The sequence below is a fragment of the Zalophus californianus genome, chromosome 8 (genome assembly GCF_009762305.2).
Source record: "Zalophus californianus isolate mZalCal1 chromosome 8, mZalCal1.pri.v2, whole genome shotgun sequence".
NCBI classification, from domain to species: domain Eukaryota; kingdom Metazoa; phylum Chordata; class Mammalia; order Carnivora; family Otariidae; genus Zalophus; species Zalophus californianus.
This window is the reverse complement of record NC_045602.1, coordinates 38,994,975-39,011,558: the sequence shown is the minus strand read 5'-3', so window position 1 is coordinate 39,011,558 and position 16,584 is coordinate 38,994,975. Positions and strand designations below refer to the sequence as shown.

The window sequence follows — 16,584 nt, the reverse complement described above, 5'->3', positions numbered from 1 at the left end:
TGGGCTGATCACTCATCAGTAGACTTCCAGTTGTTAAAACCATTCCTGCAGCAGGGGTGAAAATGTAGCAAACATCTTTTGTTGGAGATCCGATCTAGCTTGGAAGTAACAGACATTTGTTCCTGTAAATATGAGATATCCTATGTGCACATGCCCAGGTCTCTGGAGGCCAGATTCTCTAGACAGATTCCCCTCAAGCTCTCTCTGCATCTTGGGAGGGTTACTTCATATCTTTAAGCTTTTTTTTGTTTGTTTGTTTTTTCCAACTGTAAAATGAGGATTTCTTTTCTTTGTGGTCTTGTCCACACATCCAACCTACTAAGATTCTGTGACAGCGGAGGTGGTACAAGACTGAGTCATGAGACTCTGGATATAGTGATAGGCCAGAAATTTGACTACATAGGATGCAAAACAACACTAGGAGAGAAAGCCTGGGAAGCTCCAGCTCTGGGTAGAAAGAATCAACAAGAGATGAATGGAGGAAATAGGCAGTGGTGGAAGAGACTAGAAAGGATGCAAGGTAACGTGGCAGGCGGTAGGCACCAGGAGCTGGGGTGTGTGGAATGTGATGTAGGTTAGGTCCCTCAGAGGAAGGGGATGTTCCTGAGAGTAGGCAGGGGCTCCAGGCAGCACCTGGGGACCCCACAGAACTACCTGGGGAGCTTATTAAAATTATAGGTGCCCGGGCGCCTGGGTGGCTCAGATGGTTAAGCGTCTGCCTTCGGCTCAGGTCATGATCCCAGGGTCCTGGGATCGAGTCCCGCATCGGGCTCCCTGCTCCTTGGGAGCCTGCTTCTCCCTCTGCTTCTCCCTCTCTCTCTCTCTCCTCCTCTGTCTCTCATGAATAAATAAATAAAATCTTTAAAAAAATAAAATAAAATAAAAAATAAATAAATAAATAAATAAAATTATAGGTGCCCATGGGGTGCCTTGGTGGCTCAGTCAGTTAAGGGACAGACTTGATTTCAGCTCAGGTCATGATCTCAGGAGTATGAGATCTAGCCCCACGCTGGGCTCTGTGCTCAGCGGGGAGTCTGCTTGAGATTCTCTCTGTCTCCCTCTGCCCCTCCCCCTGTCTCACACTCTCAAATAAATAAATTAATTAAGTAAATAAATAGATAAAATCTTAAAAAAACCCACTGTAGATGCCCCTAGCCCTACCCCTGGGGATTCAATTCCAGCAGATTTGCAGTCAGCTATGTAACCATTTTTAAATATAAGCCCCAGGTATTCTCATGCAGCAACCTGACTTTTGTGTCTGGTGTTAAAGCTGAAGTATTGGAGAGGACAGGACTTCCCTGGGCGGGTGGGGGAGGTGGGTTGCTCGTGGAACTGTGGGGATAATGGTATCTACTGTATGTCCAGGTGTGAAGCTGGGCTTATGCTTTAGGAAAGAAGAGCTAGATTCTCTGACTGGGCATCTGTAATTTGTCAGTGTGTAGACAATGTGTACTCCCAAGATTCCCAGCTGACGTTCACGCATTTGCGTATGAGGACTTGGGGGTACACGGAGGAGGGGAGCTGCATAGTTCCAAAGAGGTGCTTCCTTGTGTTTTACAACAGAGTATCCAGAATTACCTTTCGCTTGTAAGAGGCAGTAAATAGAGGCATGAAGAGTACAGACTCTGGAGCCAGAAAGCCTGAACTTGGATCTCAGGTAGGGTTGCCGATTTAGCCAACAAAAATACAGGACATCCAGTAAAAACTGAATTTCAGTGCTGTATTTTATCTGGCAATGCTAATTCCAGCTCCAGCACTTACTAGCCATTGGACAGTGGGCACTGCTGAGCCTCCCTGTACCTCAGTTTACCCCTCTGCAAAATGGGGCAATAGTAGTACTCACCTCCTAGCACTGCTATTAGGATGAAATAGGTTAAAATTTGTTAAGTGCTTACGACAATGCCTGGCATATGCCAAGTGCTAGATAAATGTTGGCTTTCACTAGTATTTGATGGTGCCCTTCTACTGTTTTCATCCCCAAACCAGGCCAGGGGCAGACTATTAGAGTTCGTGAAGTCACAACAATATTTTTACCCTTACCCCAAATGATTAGATCCGATCCAAGATCACTTCCTTTGTGAGCTGATAGGAATGCTCGTGGTCAAAAGCTGCATCACTATTTCTGACCGGATGTCTCTCTAGTAGCTGCTCTTGGCCACAAAGTGAATTTACTAGCTGAGAACGGACCAGTTCACTGTACCCATCTTGCTGGCAGAGATTAGCCATCCCCAGGGCATGTCTCACAGGTGTGAGTAGTGATGCTCGTGTAGCAGAAACAAACAAAACATAGAATTTAATTGTTCAGAGGGCTTTAGGATGATCTAATTCAATCACAAGCAGCACCACACAATAGAACTTGCTGCCATAATAGAGATATTCTACATCTGCACCAGCCAATGTGACCGCCACTGGCCACATGGAGCTCTTGAGCACAGAAAATGCAGCTGGTGCAGGTCAGAAACTGAATTTTTAATTTAGCTTCATGTGGTGAGCAGCTACGTGAGCAGACAACACAGGAAAGGAAGCATCTGGAACCCAGAAAGTTAAAATGGTTTCCCCAGGCCTCACAGTCAATTAGGTATAAGGCGAGGGCTAGGACCCAGGTCTCCTGACTCCTTTTTTGGTGCTCTTTCCACCTGGAGCCCTTCAGAACACATGCTGTGTGGTAGGGAGACAGTTCCTCTGCCTAGAAAGCCTTGTAACATTAAACTAAATTATGGAGCATTCTTACCTCTAAAACCCTGAGAACACTCTGTCAAGAACAAGGGGGATAAGATGCAGAAATGCAGCCTGCAGAGTTACAGACATTTCTTAAGGCTCTAATCCTCAAATAAACAGCTCTGCTCTTTCATCTCCTCCAGATGACACCTCCTTTGTTAAAGCTGTCAAACTCCGTGACACCTTAAGCCCGACTGGCTACATTAGTGGGCATGCTGCTGAGGGGCCCGCCTGCTTGGGTCACAGCTCCACGTGTGCTGGGCCTGCCCAGCTCCAGCGGCACAGGCCCTTTATGTCCTTCTGAACGACCACATTCCTAGGGGTCCCATCTGGGTGGGACAGGATGAGGCTTATCACTGACAGCAAGGGAGGCAGTAAAGTGGGGGGGGGGCCCTCTGGAGCCAGCCAGGGCTCCTGGGTTCAAATCCCAACTCTGCCACTCGCTGCATACAAGCTGGGTGACCTTGGGCAAGTCACTTAACCTCTCTGGGCCTCTGTCTCCTCATCTATAAAATACGAGACAATAACCATACCTATTTCATAGAGTTGTTGTAGGATCAAAAGAATTAATTCATGTAAGGTACTTAGAACCATCTCTGGCATGGAGGAAAAACATTTGATAAACTCTGGGTGTTTTTTAGAGTGGGTCTTAACAAGGAAGCTGCGTCCAGGAGGTGGTATTTGGCAGGCTGGCTCTGGCAGGTGCCTCTGAGCAGGTTGCTTACTGTTTCTGTTTTTAGGTCTAAATTATGAGAACAGTGAGGTTCCCTGCTTAAGAGGATGAGGGTAACAGCAAGGAGGGAGTTCAAGGAACAATCATATAGTTTCATGTGACTGTGAGGTGCTCAAAAACCTTTTTCTCCTAATAATAGTTTCTAGAAGTTCAGGAGGTCGGACTTTTCCATTTCAGGGCAGCAGCCGCACTTTCCATCAGTCTCACAGACCCTTTCAGAATAAGGTGAGATCTTGGAGTCTAAAGAATATAAGCTGGGACCCATAGGGCAAATCCAGGCTGCAGATTTGTCTTGCTTGGCCGTCAGTGAAGGCCCAAACAACGTTTTTAAAATGTTTAATTAGCTGGGGTGCCTGGGTGGCCCAGGTGTTAGGCGCCTGCCTTCGGCTCAGGTCATGATCCCAGGGTCCTGGAATCGAGCCCCGCATCAGGCTCCCTGCTCGGCAGGAAGCCTGCTTCTCCTTCTCCCACTCCCCCTGCTTGTGCTCTCTCTCTCTCTTCGCTGTGTCTTTCTCTGTCAAATAAATAAAAACAAATATTTTTTAAAAATGTTTAATTAGTTGCCAACATTAAAAAAAAAAAAAAAGAAACCCAAGACATGTCACATTTTAAAAATCCAGGTTTCCAGCTACTCTTGCAAAACCCAATAATATGGCAACACCTGTCCCTCATTCAAGCCAGGCAAAAAACGGCTGGCACAGGGCACAGGCCCTCTGGGTAGTGACATTCCCAACCCGGTCCACCTTACTCTGTGTGACCTGCCTGGCTCCATCCACCAGCCTCCCCCCATCTAGTCCAACCCTCCTTTCTACTGATGGGAAAATCGAGAGGCCTAGTTTCCCAGCCCCCAGACCGTGCCCTTCCTTGGTACCAGTGGTTCTTGAACTTGAGCCGGCAGCAGAATCACCCAGAGGACCTGGTGAAATGCAGATTGCGGGGTGGAAGTTTCTGAGCAGTAGGTTTGCATTTCTAACAAGTCCCCGGGTGATGCTGATGCAGCTGGTCTTGGGAAGCACTTCGAGAACTACTGTTTCAGGTCCACTTTTTATTTGAGAACTTATCATCCTGGCACCGACCCAGCAACTGACTGTTCCCGTTGATTGCACCCCTCTTTTCCCACCGTCCTTTCCCCCTTTGCGTTTTTCTCATCTGTTTTTTTCTTAGCCATTTTTTTTTTTAACCCCCGTCCTCACTTTTCGCAGTTACCTATTTTCTGGAGGTCCGCTGCGGCAGCGCCACGCGGCCCTCTCCCCATCATCTGCCCGGCACCCCTAAACTGCCCCCTTTCCGACGCCCAGCTGAGGCATAAGGGGAGTCCAGCCGCCGCTCCGCCTGCTGACCCTGCCAGGGGCAAATGTCGCCCCTCTGTCTAGTCCCGGAACCTCGGGTCCTCGGAGCCTGGGCTTCCTCGGAGAAAGAAGCCTTTGCGCCGGCCCGGAGACCCGCATCCGCGCCGCCACAGCCGCCGCGCCGCCACGTCCTGTTACCCTTCAAACTCCTTCTGTATTCGGAGAGATCTGAGCCATCGGGCCAGGCGCCCAGCTGCGCTGTGGGGACCAAGCGGCCCGGTCGCCCCCACATGCCCGGCGGCCTCCTCCGAGCGGCGGAGTTAGGCAGGACGGCGGCTGTCGGGGAAGACGAAAGCGATCGCCGTCCTCAACCCAGGAATTTTCTCTTCTCCTGAGAAAAGCCCAAACCTGCGGGTCGGCCGGGCTTTGGCAGGTGGGCTCCGGACCCGCGCCACACACCCCCACCTCCACGCCTTTGATGTTGCGTCGACACCCCCCCCCCGCCCCCGGCCCCCCGCTCGGCCCGCGGCGCCCACCAAGTTTGGGCTCGGCGCTGTTCGCCACCCTGCCTGCCAATCCGCAGCCGCACCTGCCCCCAGGCCGGCCCCAGTACCAGCTTTGCACCTGGAAAGGGCCCCAAGCGCCTTTGGTGAGACTCTCCCCCAGGTGGCTCAGGGGTGGTGGAGTGTCTGGGTCAGAGGGAAGCTCCAGGTAAACTCTAATAAGAAAGGAGACAGGTGAGAACTTTCTTTATGGGAGGGAGAAGAGAAGGGGTGGCACGGGACTTGGCCCCTTCTCTCATGGCTTTGGAGGCCACCACAGATGGAAGGGAGAAGCAAATAAATCTTGAATCTCACCATGTACCAAGTGTTTGCCCAAGTCACTGGCAGAGCAGGGCTTTGAAAGCTCTTCATTCATCCCTTGCCCCAGAAGGGAAGGTCCCATTGGACCTGGTGTTTTCACTTTGCCCCCTGCCCACCAACCAAGGGTGAAAAGGGAGGATTTCTGGATCAAAATGCCGGTAAGAGCTCTACCACTCTGTCTGGGGCTCAACACACAAGTCCTGAGGCCAGCTTGCCTATAGGGTATGAAGGAATGGTGAATCCTATAAAAACGGGCTGTGGGGAGAAGAGCAGGTGGCAGCAGGGGTCTGGGGGGAGGGGAGGGTCTTCTGCCATAAGATTTATCTAGTCTACCAAGATTCAGTATAATGGCAATTGCTGGTATCTGTTGAGCACTCACTCAGGTCATGACTGGCTTTCTCTCAATTAAACTGTTGTGCTACAAAATAGGTACCCATTGTACAGATGAGGAAACTGAGGCTTAGAAAGAGTTACGTATTTGCCCTTAGCCATTCCGGTAAGTGGTGGGAAGAGATTCAAACTCAAGCTGGCTGACTCTGGAGTCTCACTTGAACTCCTTTATTATCTGGCTCTTTAAAGACTGGCTTAGCCTCTGTGGGCAGGTGAGATCTAGAAGCCAGGGTTTCCAGGTAGGAGGGGGCTGGATGAGCTTCATTGGCTTTGAATGAAGTAATAAGTTCTTTTTAAGGAATAGAATAAGAGACTATTTAGTGGCTAAATGTTCCAAAGGTTTCAGGCCCATCCTCATGCCCAAGAGTTTGTCCTGGTATACTTAGTAATGAACATATCTCAGACAAATTGTTATCTGGGATTCAAATTGCCAGGCAGACTTCTTACTTCTGGAAACAACAGGAAACCTTTCTGTGAGTCCCACCTTTTGACATACAAATGAGTTTCCTGTATCCTAGGAGATTTCCCTCTGTCAAGAAAAGGCACTGGAGAAAGGATTGGCCCCATTTTCATTTCACCATACCTCAGACAAAACTTTTATGAGGCTATGTTGAGGTTTCCTAGAAGCCTGTAACGTTCCTTTATTTGTTTGTTTGTTTTTGGTGATCTCTGTTTGCCCGTAGTGATTTGCAGAAACACCTTGAGAGTTAAAAGTGATTTTACAGATTATATCATCAAACTCCTAATTTTACAGGTGAACTCAGTGAGGCAAATGGACTCGTGACCCAAGATGGCCCCATTAGGCACTGGTCAAGGTGGAGCTAGAACCCGGGGTTGGGGCATCACAGTCGGTGGAGGGGGTAGTTGCACTCCAGGGAAATGTAAACAGCTCTTGCGCTCCTTCCCTGGGGGGAGGGGGGCGGAGGAGAGTGGGGAGTGCCAGAGGGTGGGAATATCAGTCTCAGGAATCCTAGGAAGTACAGTAGGCTGTGGCTAGAAATAGAGGAGGAGTCCCGGGAGAAGAGAGGAGAGAGCAGAGGAGCTGGACTGGGCCCCAGAGGGCACGGAAGCCACGTGTGTCCCCAGCAGCTACAGATCAGCAAGGGTCCTCAGAAGAACAGTCTCTCCTTGTTCAGGTAGTTTGGCTCAGGTATAAAGTATGAGCAAAGCCTTCCAGGCACTCCCTGTCATCCCTCCCCTTTAGTCTGCAGATCCTTCACGTCTCAGAACCCTCACCCCCAGGTTCTGTCCTTCTGACTCTCAGTCCATCCATCCTCCTGTTCCCGTGCAGCCTCCCCTGTGGACTCTGGCTGAGAGGACTACACGTCTGCTGGAAGCCTGCACAAAACCCTCCTGGCATCTCCCCTCGAGTTTTTCCCGTCTCTGGTGATGCTGTCGGTCCCATAGAGTCACCAACCTTCAGAGGGGCCGGGTGGTGGCTCTGAGACTCTGGGAGGAGGCATGCCACTGATGACAAAGCAGAGAATAAGTTCCCCACTGTGTTCTATTCTCCTTCCAGACTTGCTGTTCACCCTGATACCCTGCCAAACAAAACAAAACAAACAAAAAGTGCCTCTTTCAAGATCAAAGTAAAATTTTCGTCAGAAATTACCACAGTTTTGACTTATTCTTACTAAAGAACAAATGATTTATATTTTGAACATTAAGAACGTTTGAGTTTTAAGGAAGATATGAAAAAGGACCGTGATGGATCTTAAAAGGTTAAGAAAAGCAGGTTTAGCTACTGTGGTCTTCTAGGTCAGTGTATCTGGCTTTGCTGTGGTTTTCTTCTCCCTCCAGGCTGTTCCTGATACTCATTTGGGTATTTGGAATGTATATCAGTTAGGACCACAGGCCCTAAGGTCTATGTAACAACTACTCAACTCTGCCTTTCTAGCATGAAAACAGCCATTACATGACTCAGTGGCCGTGACTGTGTTGCAATAAAACTTTATTTACAAACACAGTCCGCCCTTAGGCATAGTTTACCAACCGATGGTGTGAAACAACAAAGGTTTATTTCGTGCTTGTGTTCCGTGTTCATCGTGGGTAGGTGGGGGCTCTGCTTCATAGGACAATCATTCTTAATCTACAACCCAGCTCAATGGAGGAGTCTCTAAATGGAACATGACTAATCACCTAAGCAGAGGGAAAGAAACCGGCAAAATGTATATTGGTTCTGAAAGCTTCTGCCCCCACATGATGCATCTATTCTGCTCACATTTTATTGCCCAAAGTAAGTCACGCTGACCCACCCGAATTCTACAGGCAGAGAAGTATAATCTACTCTAAAGGAAAAGAGAACCAAACATATGTGAATAGCCATTGTGTTTACCAGAGAACGCATAGTTTTAGGTGAAAGGAAATCTCGATCTTGCCTAAGAAAGTTCAGTCAATGAGACAGTGTCGTCAGAATGAATAGAGAAAAAGAAACCCGTGAAGAAAAATGGCTAGAGAAAAGAGGAAGGAAAATCAAGAAAGCCGTGGTGCTACAAGATAAGGGAGATGGGTATGATAGATAAATAGATAAATGGGTGCATAGCAAAAAGACGGAAAGGATGCTCATCAAAATATTGCCAGGAGCTAGTTCTAGATAGTTGGGATTGCTTCATTTTGGTTTTTATGTTTTTCAGTATCCTCCAACTTTTCCTCAATGATGAAAGCATTAATTTTATACAAGCGTACCTCATTGTATTGTTCTTCACTTTCTTGTGCTTCACAGATATGGTGGTTTTGTTTTTTTCTTACAAATTGAAGTTTGTGGCAACTCTGTGTTGAGCAAATCTGCTGACACCATTTTTCCAACAGCATTTGCTCACTTCATGTCCCTGGGTCACATTTTGGTAATTTTAGCAATATTTCAAACCTTTTCATTATTATTATATTTGTTATGGTGATCTGTGATCAGTGATTATTTTTTTTACCTTTTTTTAAAGATTTATTTATTTTAGGGAGAGCACAAGTGGGAGGGGCAGAGGGAGAGGGAGAGAGGGTCTCAAGCAGACTCCACACTCAGCGTGGAACCCAACTCAGGGCTTGATCTCACGACCCTGAGATCATGACCTGAGCCGAAACCGAGTTGGGCACTTAACCTACTGCACCACCCAGGAGCCCCTGTGATCAGTGATCTTCGATGTTATTATTGCAACTGTTTTGGGGCACCACAAACCACACTTATGTAAGATGGTGAACTTAATCAATACATGTGTGTTCTATTCCCTTGTCCGTCTCTCTCCCTCCCCTGAGGCCTCCCTATTCACACAGTATTTTGTATTCAGACAGATGCTATGTTAGTACACCGTGCTTGGTACAATATATATGTTCCCCCAAATTTCTGTATTTTTTTTTGCAAGTCAAATTCTATTTGCATTGCCCCACACAATACTACTACCTAAAGGCACCCTCTAAGGCACCTCAGTAGTGCAAATATCTTGTAATCTATCCATAGTTTATCTGATTCAAATTTAAGATATTCATAATCACTTTCTGAAATGGAGCCCTTCTATGTTGTGTGTTCCTTCTCGTTCTATTGTGCTTTACATGGAATGTCTGAGCCAGGTTTTTGGTGTCTGTGTCAGTGACTGGTCTTCTGGTCAAAGAAGGAATCAAAGAACCTGGAATCCTGTGGGCAGAGCCTTACTCAAACCAGTAGAGGAAATCAGCTGTGCCCGTTCTTTAGCCATGTGACTTGTATTGCTTCCTTCTTATTACCACGGTTTTAAAGTGCTGCAGACAAGCCTTCTTCTAGACACCCTTACCCTGGGGTATTACAATTTCAGGAGGCTACTCAGGGCGGGGGTGGGAGGGTGTATGGAATCTAAAAAGGTCTCCCTAGTAGGGTAATAATGAAAAAAGAAGAAGAAGAAGAAGTTTGAGAGATACTGCTTTAAGGAGAAACTTAGACAACTTTTGGCTGAAGAAACCGAGGAGGTCTTGATATAGGAGGTAAATTTTGAAGAAGGACTTGACACCAAAAAGATTTTGGTTGTTGGAGATTAGGGGAGGAGGCATTCTAGGTAGAGGGAATGGGTAAATGGGATTCTGGAGGTTGGAAAGGAGCTGTCCTACAGTTAAAACAGCAAATAGTTGACTCCCAGTGGCTCAAAGCAGGGAATCCTGGAATCTTCCATGGAAAATGCAGACTATTTCATATGCATATAAAAATATCTTCCTAATTAGATGGTGACCTGTTCTACATCTTTTCCTTCTTTGAGAGCTTCAACCCCTTAGTCCTACTGATAGCCAGAATGTGACCAAATTGCATAAGGAAGTTTTGTCTTTGGCCTCACCTTTTAAATCAGCTGGTGCCCCCCTCCTTCTCCCTCCTTGCTGGTGCTCACTTTCCCCCTGAGTGCTCAAGGTCTGTGAAAGAACAGCTCACAGGGATTACTATCATTTGTTTCTGTAGGATGTGTATCACTGTTACGTTCGCATGGAACTTTTGCTAGATACACTTTTCCACAAGAAAGAGAAAAGAGAGATGCCACCTGGGAGAGGAGGCTGGAGCAGGGCTGAGGCTGAGAACCTGGGCTGAGACAGGTTTGTGCACTCATTGGGATCTGGCTGATGTCAATAACCTCTGCTATGCAAATGAGCCAAAAAACCAAGTGTCTTGTCTAGACCAGAAACCAGACCTCAGTGGGAGGTCGCTAAAGGGTGTGGTACGGCTGGAAACAGAAAAATTCGTTTCATCTGGCCTTGAACAGAACAGGATATTCATCAGACTAGCTCCGGGGAGGCAGGCAACAACACAGAGCCCGGAGGCCTCATAGATGAGAGGCCAAAAAGTTGCTAATAGAGAGTCCAAGACCCAGTGCTGAGAGCCTCTGTTTCAGGCAAATGCGGGCTGGGAATTAGATCGCTAGCATCAGGAGAAACCTGCACTTGGCAAATCGACTTTTGGTTATGATTTCTATTTCCTTGCTTGCCCTTTGTAAATATTTGACGCCAAAGTGGGTCTTGAACACTGCCTGGTAATCATACGGGGCTTCCCGGGTCCATTCATGTTCCCACTCTCCTAGAAGATCATTCTCCATCTTTCTCTGCAAACCTCCTTGTCCTCTGCCCCATCTTCTGCCTCACCGAGAAAACAGGACAAGCAGAAGAGAAGGTCAAAGACTCCGGCTGCCATAGCCACCCAGTTACCAGCTGTGTGCCCTGCTTTCCCGCCAGCGCCATTCCCTGTCCTGGAAAGCTGATTGTAACTGCACTCGCTGCTGTCCTGCTCCCGCAGCTGGTCTCTGCCCTCTGCATTTCTCCCTTTCTCCAGATTACTCCTATCAGTTTACAAGCACACTGTTACTTCTCCCGTTTTAAACAGCCACAACGACTGCAAACATCCCTTAATGACCATCCCATTTCTTTGTCCCTCTTGGCAGAAAACTCTCCGGAGAATTACCCTCCACATTCCTAAGTCCAACGGTGGAATCTCCGCCCTCATCCTCTGTGACCTGTGAGCAATACGAACCAGTCTACTGCCGCCACCTCCTTGGATCCCAGGACACCCTTTGTTTTCCTCTTACCCCGTGGCTGCTTTTCCATCCCCTCAGCGGCTGCTGCTTCTCCTCTCCCCCTCATGTGGGAGGGCTTGTTCGTTTTCTACTGCTGCTACAACAATTTATCACGAACATGGTCGCCTAAACAATACCCATGTATTATCCGGTTAACAAGAGGTCAGCTGCCCAGTTCGACAGTCTTGGAGCTACCTTGGTCCCTTCTCTCCCTTCTACACAACTCCTCCTGTAGGTCAGGAAATCTTGTCTCTCCCTTAGAAATACTGTAGTCCCCCTTATCCACAGAGGATATGTTCCAAGACCCTGGTGCCTGAAACCGCAGATAGTACTGAACCCTATATATACTATGGTTTTTCCTGTACATACATACTATGAAAAAGTTTAATTTATAAATGAGGCTCAGTAAAAGATTAACCATATCTCCTTTTCACCAAACTCTTCTCTCCCTTTAAAAAGCATAGAGAATAATGTCTGCCATATTCTACCACGTAGATTTATGAAAGTCAAACAATTTGTGCCATATTTATGTCAAAGTTTCTTTAAGAAATAAAGTGTCATAAACACAATTGGACCTCTGTGTGTGCTTCTTCATTCTCATTCCCTTCTTTTCCTCTCCAGAAGCATCTGCTATCTGGATTTTTGGTGTCTATCATTCACATATCTATTTCATAATTTTTATTGGCATTTCGAAAGCTCCTCTTCCCCCTTGTCGTTCTAATGCTTTAATCAAGATGAAGCCTTCAAGGTCCCGAGAGGTCAAGACTTGCCCAAGGTCACACAGCAAGGTGAGGCCAAGATAGAAAAAGAGCCTAGGACTTCTGGCCCTTAGTTCGGTGTCTTTCCAATGCACTATGGTGTATCTTCAAAATGTATATAAATGAAATTTATACCATCTACTATGTTCCCAAGACAGCACTAGACTCTTTTTAAAAATACATTCATTCATCTAACCTCACAGATGAGAAAACTGAGGCTCAGAGAGAAGTCACTTTTCCAATGTCACCCAGCTAGCGGGCAGCACAGGTAAAATTGGTGCTCAGGACTGCCGGACTTCGAATGCTGCCCTCTAGTGGGCACTATGGGAAAGGCACAGGTTTTATAACCAGAAGCCCCTATGTTGCATTCTGGTTCCACAACTTGCTGACCAAGTGAACCTTAGATAAGGTAAGTCAATTAAAACTACTATTTAGTGAACGTTTACTAAGCACCAGGAATTTTCAGTAATCATCTTATTTAAACACTCTCAGAGATAGATATTATTTAATCTTTAGAGGGAAAAACTGAGACTCCAGGAGGTCATACCACTAACAAAGATCAGAACCAGAAGCTGAATTCAGGATTACCAGCTCCAGAGACCATGCCCTCCCCACCTTTTTTACCCTCCTCTCTTGGCTTACATGCTTTTTCAGTTTTGTTTTTTTATATTATCACTTGGTTAGGGGCACCTGGCTGGCTCACACGGTGGAGCATGAGACTCTCGATCCCAGGGTTGTGAGTTCAAGCCCTGCACTGGGTATAGAGAGTACTTAAAAATAAAATATTTAAATTATCATTTGGTTGGGCCAAATGGGATATGGGATATCACATATCCGATAAAGACTTACATACACAATATACAAAGAACCCTTAAAACTCAAAAATAGGGACGCCTGGGTGGCTCAGTTGGCTAAGCGGCTGCCTTCAGCCCGGGTCATGATCCCAGGGTCCTGGGATTGAGTCCCACATCAGGCTCCTTGCTCAGCAGGGAGCCTGCTTCTCCCTCTCTCTTCCTCTGCTTGTGCTCTCTCTGTCAAATAAATAAAATCTTAAAACAAACAAACTCAACAATTAAAAAAAAATGAACACCCCAATTAAAAATGAGCAAGAGAGCTGAACAGACACTTCATTAAAAAAGATGTGCAGGGGCACCTGGGTGGCTCAGTTGGTTGAGCATCTGATTCTTTTTTTTTTTTTTAAGATTTTATTTATTTATTTGACAGAGAGAGACATAGCAAGAGAGGGAACACAAGCAGGGGGAGTGGGAGAGAGAGAAGCAGGCTTCCTGAGGAGCAGGGAGCCCGATATGGGGCTGGATCCCAGGACCCTGGGATCATGACCTGAGCTGAAGGCAGACGCTTAATGACTGAGCCACCCAGGCACCCCGAGCATCTGATTCTTGATGCTTGATTCAGGTCAGGTCTTGATCTTTGGGTCCTGAGTTCAGGTCCCACGTCGGGCTCCATGCTGGGTGTGAAGTCTACTTAAAAAAAAAAAAAGATTTGCAGATGGAAAATAAGCATAAGAAAAGATATCAACACCATTGTCATTAGGGAAATGCAAATTAAAGCAAAAAAGATGTTACTATATATCTCAGTGTCTAAAATCCATAGATCTGAAAATATCAATTTCTATCAAAGATGCAGAGAAAGAGGAACTCTCATTCCTTCCTGGTAAAAATTCAAAATGGTAGAATCACTTTGGAAAACATTTTAGCAGTTCCTAAAATGTTAAACATAGACTTACCTTATGACCAGCAATTCCACTCCTAGATATATATACAAGGGAAATGAAAATTATGTTCACACACAATTTGCACACAAAATGTTCATGGTAGCATTTGTTCATAATAGCCAAAAAGTGGAAGCAACCTAAATGTTCATCACTGATGAATGGATAAACAAAATATGGTATAGCCATACAGTGGAGTATTATTCAGCTACAAAGAGGAATGAAGGACTCATTCATGCTACAACATGGGTGAACTATGGAAACATTATGCTAAGTGAAAGGAGCCATTTACTAAAGGCCACATATTGTATGATTCCATTCACATGTAATGTCCAGAAGAGGTAAATCCATATGGGACAGAAAACATATTAGTGGTTGTCAAGGGTTGGAGGGAAGGAAAAATGTGAGGGACCTATTTTGGACTTCTAACTTCCAGAACTGTGAGATAATAAATCTGTGTTGTTTAAAGGCACTAAGTTTGTGGTAATTTGTTACAGCAGCAATAGGAAACTGACACATTCGCACACTCAGTCAACATTTGCCTCTTTGAACTGCAAGCTTATGTACTGTTATGCAATGTGTACTATAGAAATAGTATGTTCGTGTAAATCAATAGCCTGAAATTAAGTATTACAACTCCTAAACCACATCTTCCAATTAAAACATGGATATTGAATGCTTCCCAAATACTGATACTAGTCAGCACTCTTTACTCCTGCCTAGAGCTCAGGGGAGGAAGTTGGAAGGACTGAAGGATCCTGGGGATGCTGATCTGTGGCTCCTATAAATCAGGACAGGCTGTGGTACTACCCCCAAATGTCTGACAGCAAGTTGGAAATCACAAGCTGTAGCACTTGGCTTGGATGCATTAGGCTAGCTGATTTCTGGAAGTCTCAATTCTAGCTTCTTCCTGATGCTGAGGACAAGTTCCAAAGGGGCCACAGATGTGGCCTCCAGGGAAGAGTGCAACAGCTGCTTACTACCCAGGAGGATCAGGGTTGGTGGAGACCCTGCTTCACCCTATGGGTCTGCCCCAGAATGCAGATGGTCGGCAGCATCACATAAACATCCTGCATGGATTCTCCCTGGAGAAGAGCAAGGGAAAGCTGTGTCCCTGCCACCCCACACAAATCTGCCTGATGACTGGGCCCAGTGGGGTGGGGATTTGCCCAGCAGGCTGGGTGGAAGTTACCCTGCCAGATAACCCCAGCTCCAATTAAAGCCATTAACGAGAAATGAAGCCAAGGACCGTTATCCCTTGTTAGGCCCCTTTCGCCAAAAGTCTGGGCTTTAAGACACAGTGGGTCAGCCTAGGAGTAAATACTCCACGAGGTACTTTACTTCTTATCATTCCCTAGTCAAATTCTGGTTGGCCTCTAGAGTGACCAACCATCCACGTTTGCCTGGGATCAAGGAGTTTCCCAGGACAGGAGATCACAGAATCAAGGCAAATTGGGGTGAGCTGGTTACCTTCCCTTCCTACCTTGATGCTGCAGTTTTGTGGAGCCCTCCAGCTGCACAGATCCGCTGGAGTATCTTCCTGAGCTATTAGAACTCCTTATGAATCAGCAATTTATCCCTAATTCTCCTAGATGCAAGGCTCTTCCCCCAAATTTCCTTGTTACAACAACGGCTCCCCTTATCGAGTGCTTACCCCAGGAAATGTGGAAAACAGTCTCCTCTATTATTTGTTAATCCTCTTCCTAATCCTGAGAGACAAGCAATTTTTATTATATAGATGATGAAACTCTGGCAATGAGAGCTTAAATAATTGCTCAAGGTCACACTGAAAGTTGGTGGCAGAGCCAGAAGAGTGTCAGGTGTCTCTGACCACGGAACAGGCACTCAGAACCATTGTGCCTTTGGCCTTTAAAGGTACTGACCCGCGGACTGTCACTACCTGTCTTTAGGGGAGGGCGCTTTTGTCTTGCCGCTGACACAGTAATATGCACATAGGGCAGATGCTTTTCTAATGGCATTTGTGACCCTAGGCTGCTGTGGCTTCGTTTTTTTTGGAAGAGGGCTTTCCCAGGGAGAAAGCAAATTTTCTGAGGACTGGAAAGATCAGAGCGCGCACACAGGGCCAAGGTGGCCCATTCCAGGGGCCTCGATGCTGTGCCGCACGACCGTCGGGGGACCTCACCTCTGCGATCCCTCACCGGGTGGTTTGAGGTTTGAGGCTGTCTGCGTCAGGCAAGCGCAGATTCACAGCTGCAGCCGCCCTCCTCCTCAAGATCCCCCGCCGGCAGCCCCCGTGGCAGCTCCGGGCACCTCTGCTTGCAGTAAACATGACCTTTGCCTTCTGCCACCAACATGACATTGGCATGTCGCTGCTGATCTGTAAACACAATTGTGTTTTCAGTCTTCTGACTGAATTTTGTTCCTGGGATCCTAACAGGCAGCAGGTCTCTGTTTATCTGTAAACAGCGGCCCCATTCCCCCGGCAGAGAGAGGTTAGGATGCTGTTTGTTATTACTTTACAGTAAGAAGAAAAGGAGGCTTGTGACAGGCATCCACACTACCCCTCCCCTCCCCTGAGAGTCTGAGAAGATAATCTCTCCCCCCACCCCGAACACATAGCTCCATACCCC

At 46.8% G+C, this 16,584-nt stretch overlaps 1 protein-coding gene across 1 annotated transcript in view; it reads left to right on the top strand.

Annotated features, from left to right (window-relative positions):
- The first annotated feature begins 4,805 nt into the window (after positions 1 to 4,805).
- Positions 4,806 to 16,584, top strand: part of LOC113938405 (heterogeneous nuclear ribonucleoprotein D-like) — a 44,009-nt gene continuing 32,230 nt past the window's right edge. Inside the window, exons 1-2 of the mRNA XM_035729016.1 lie at positions 4,806 to 5,059; positions 5,324 to 5,389. Coding sequence (XP_035584909.1) covers positions 4,806 to 5,059; positions 5,324 to 5,389 — 320 coding nt within the window. The remainder of the gene's footprint in view (positions 5,060 to 5,323; positions 5,390 to 16,584) is intronic.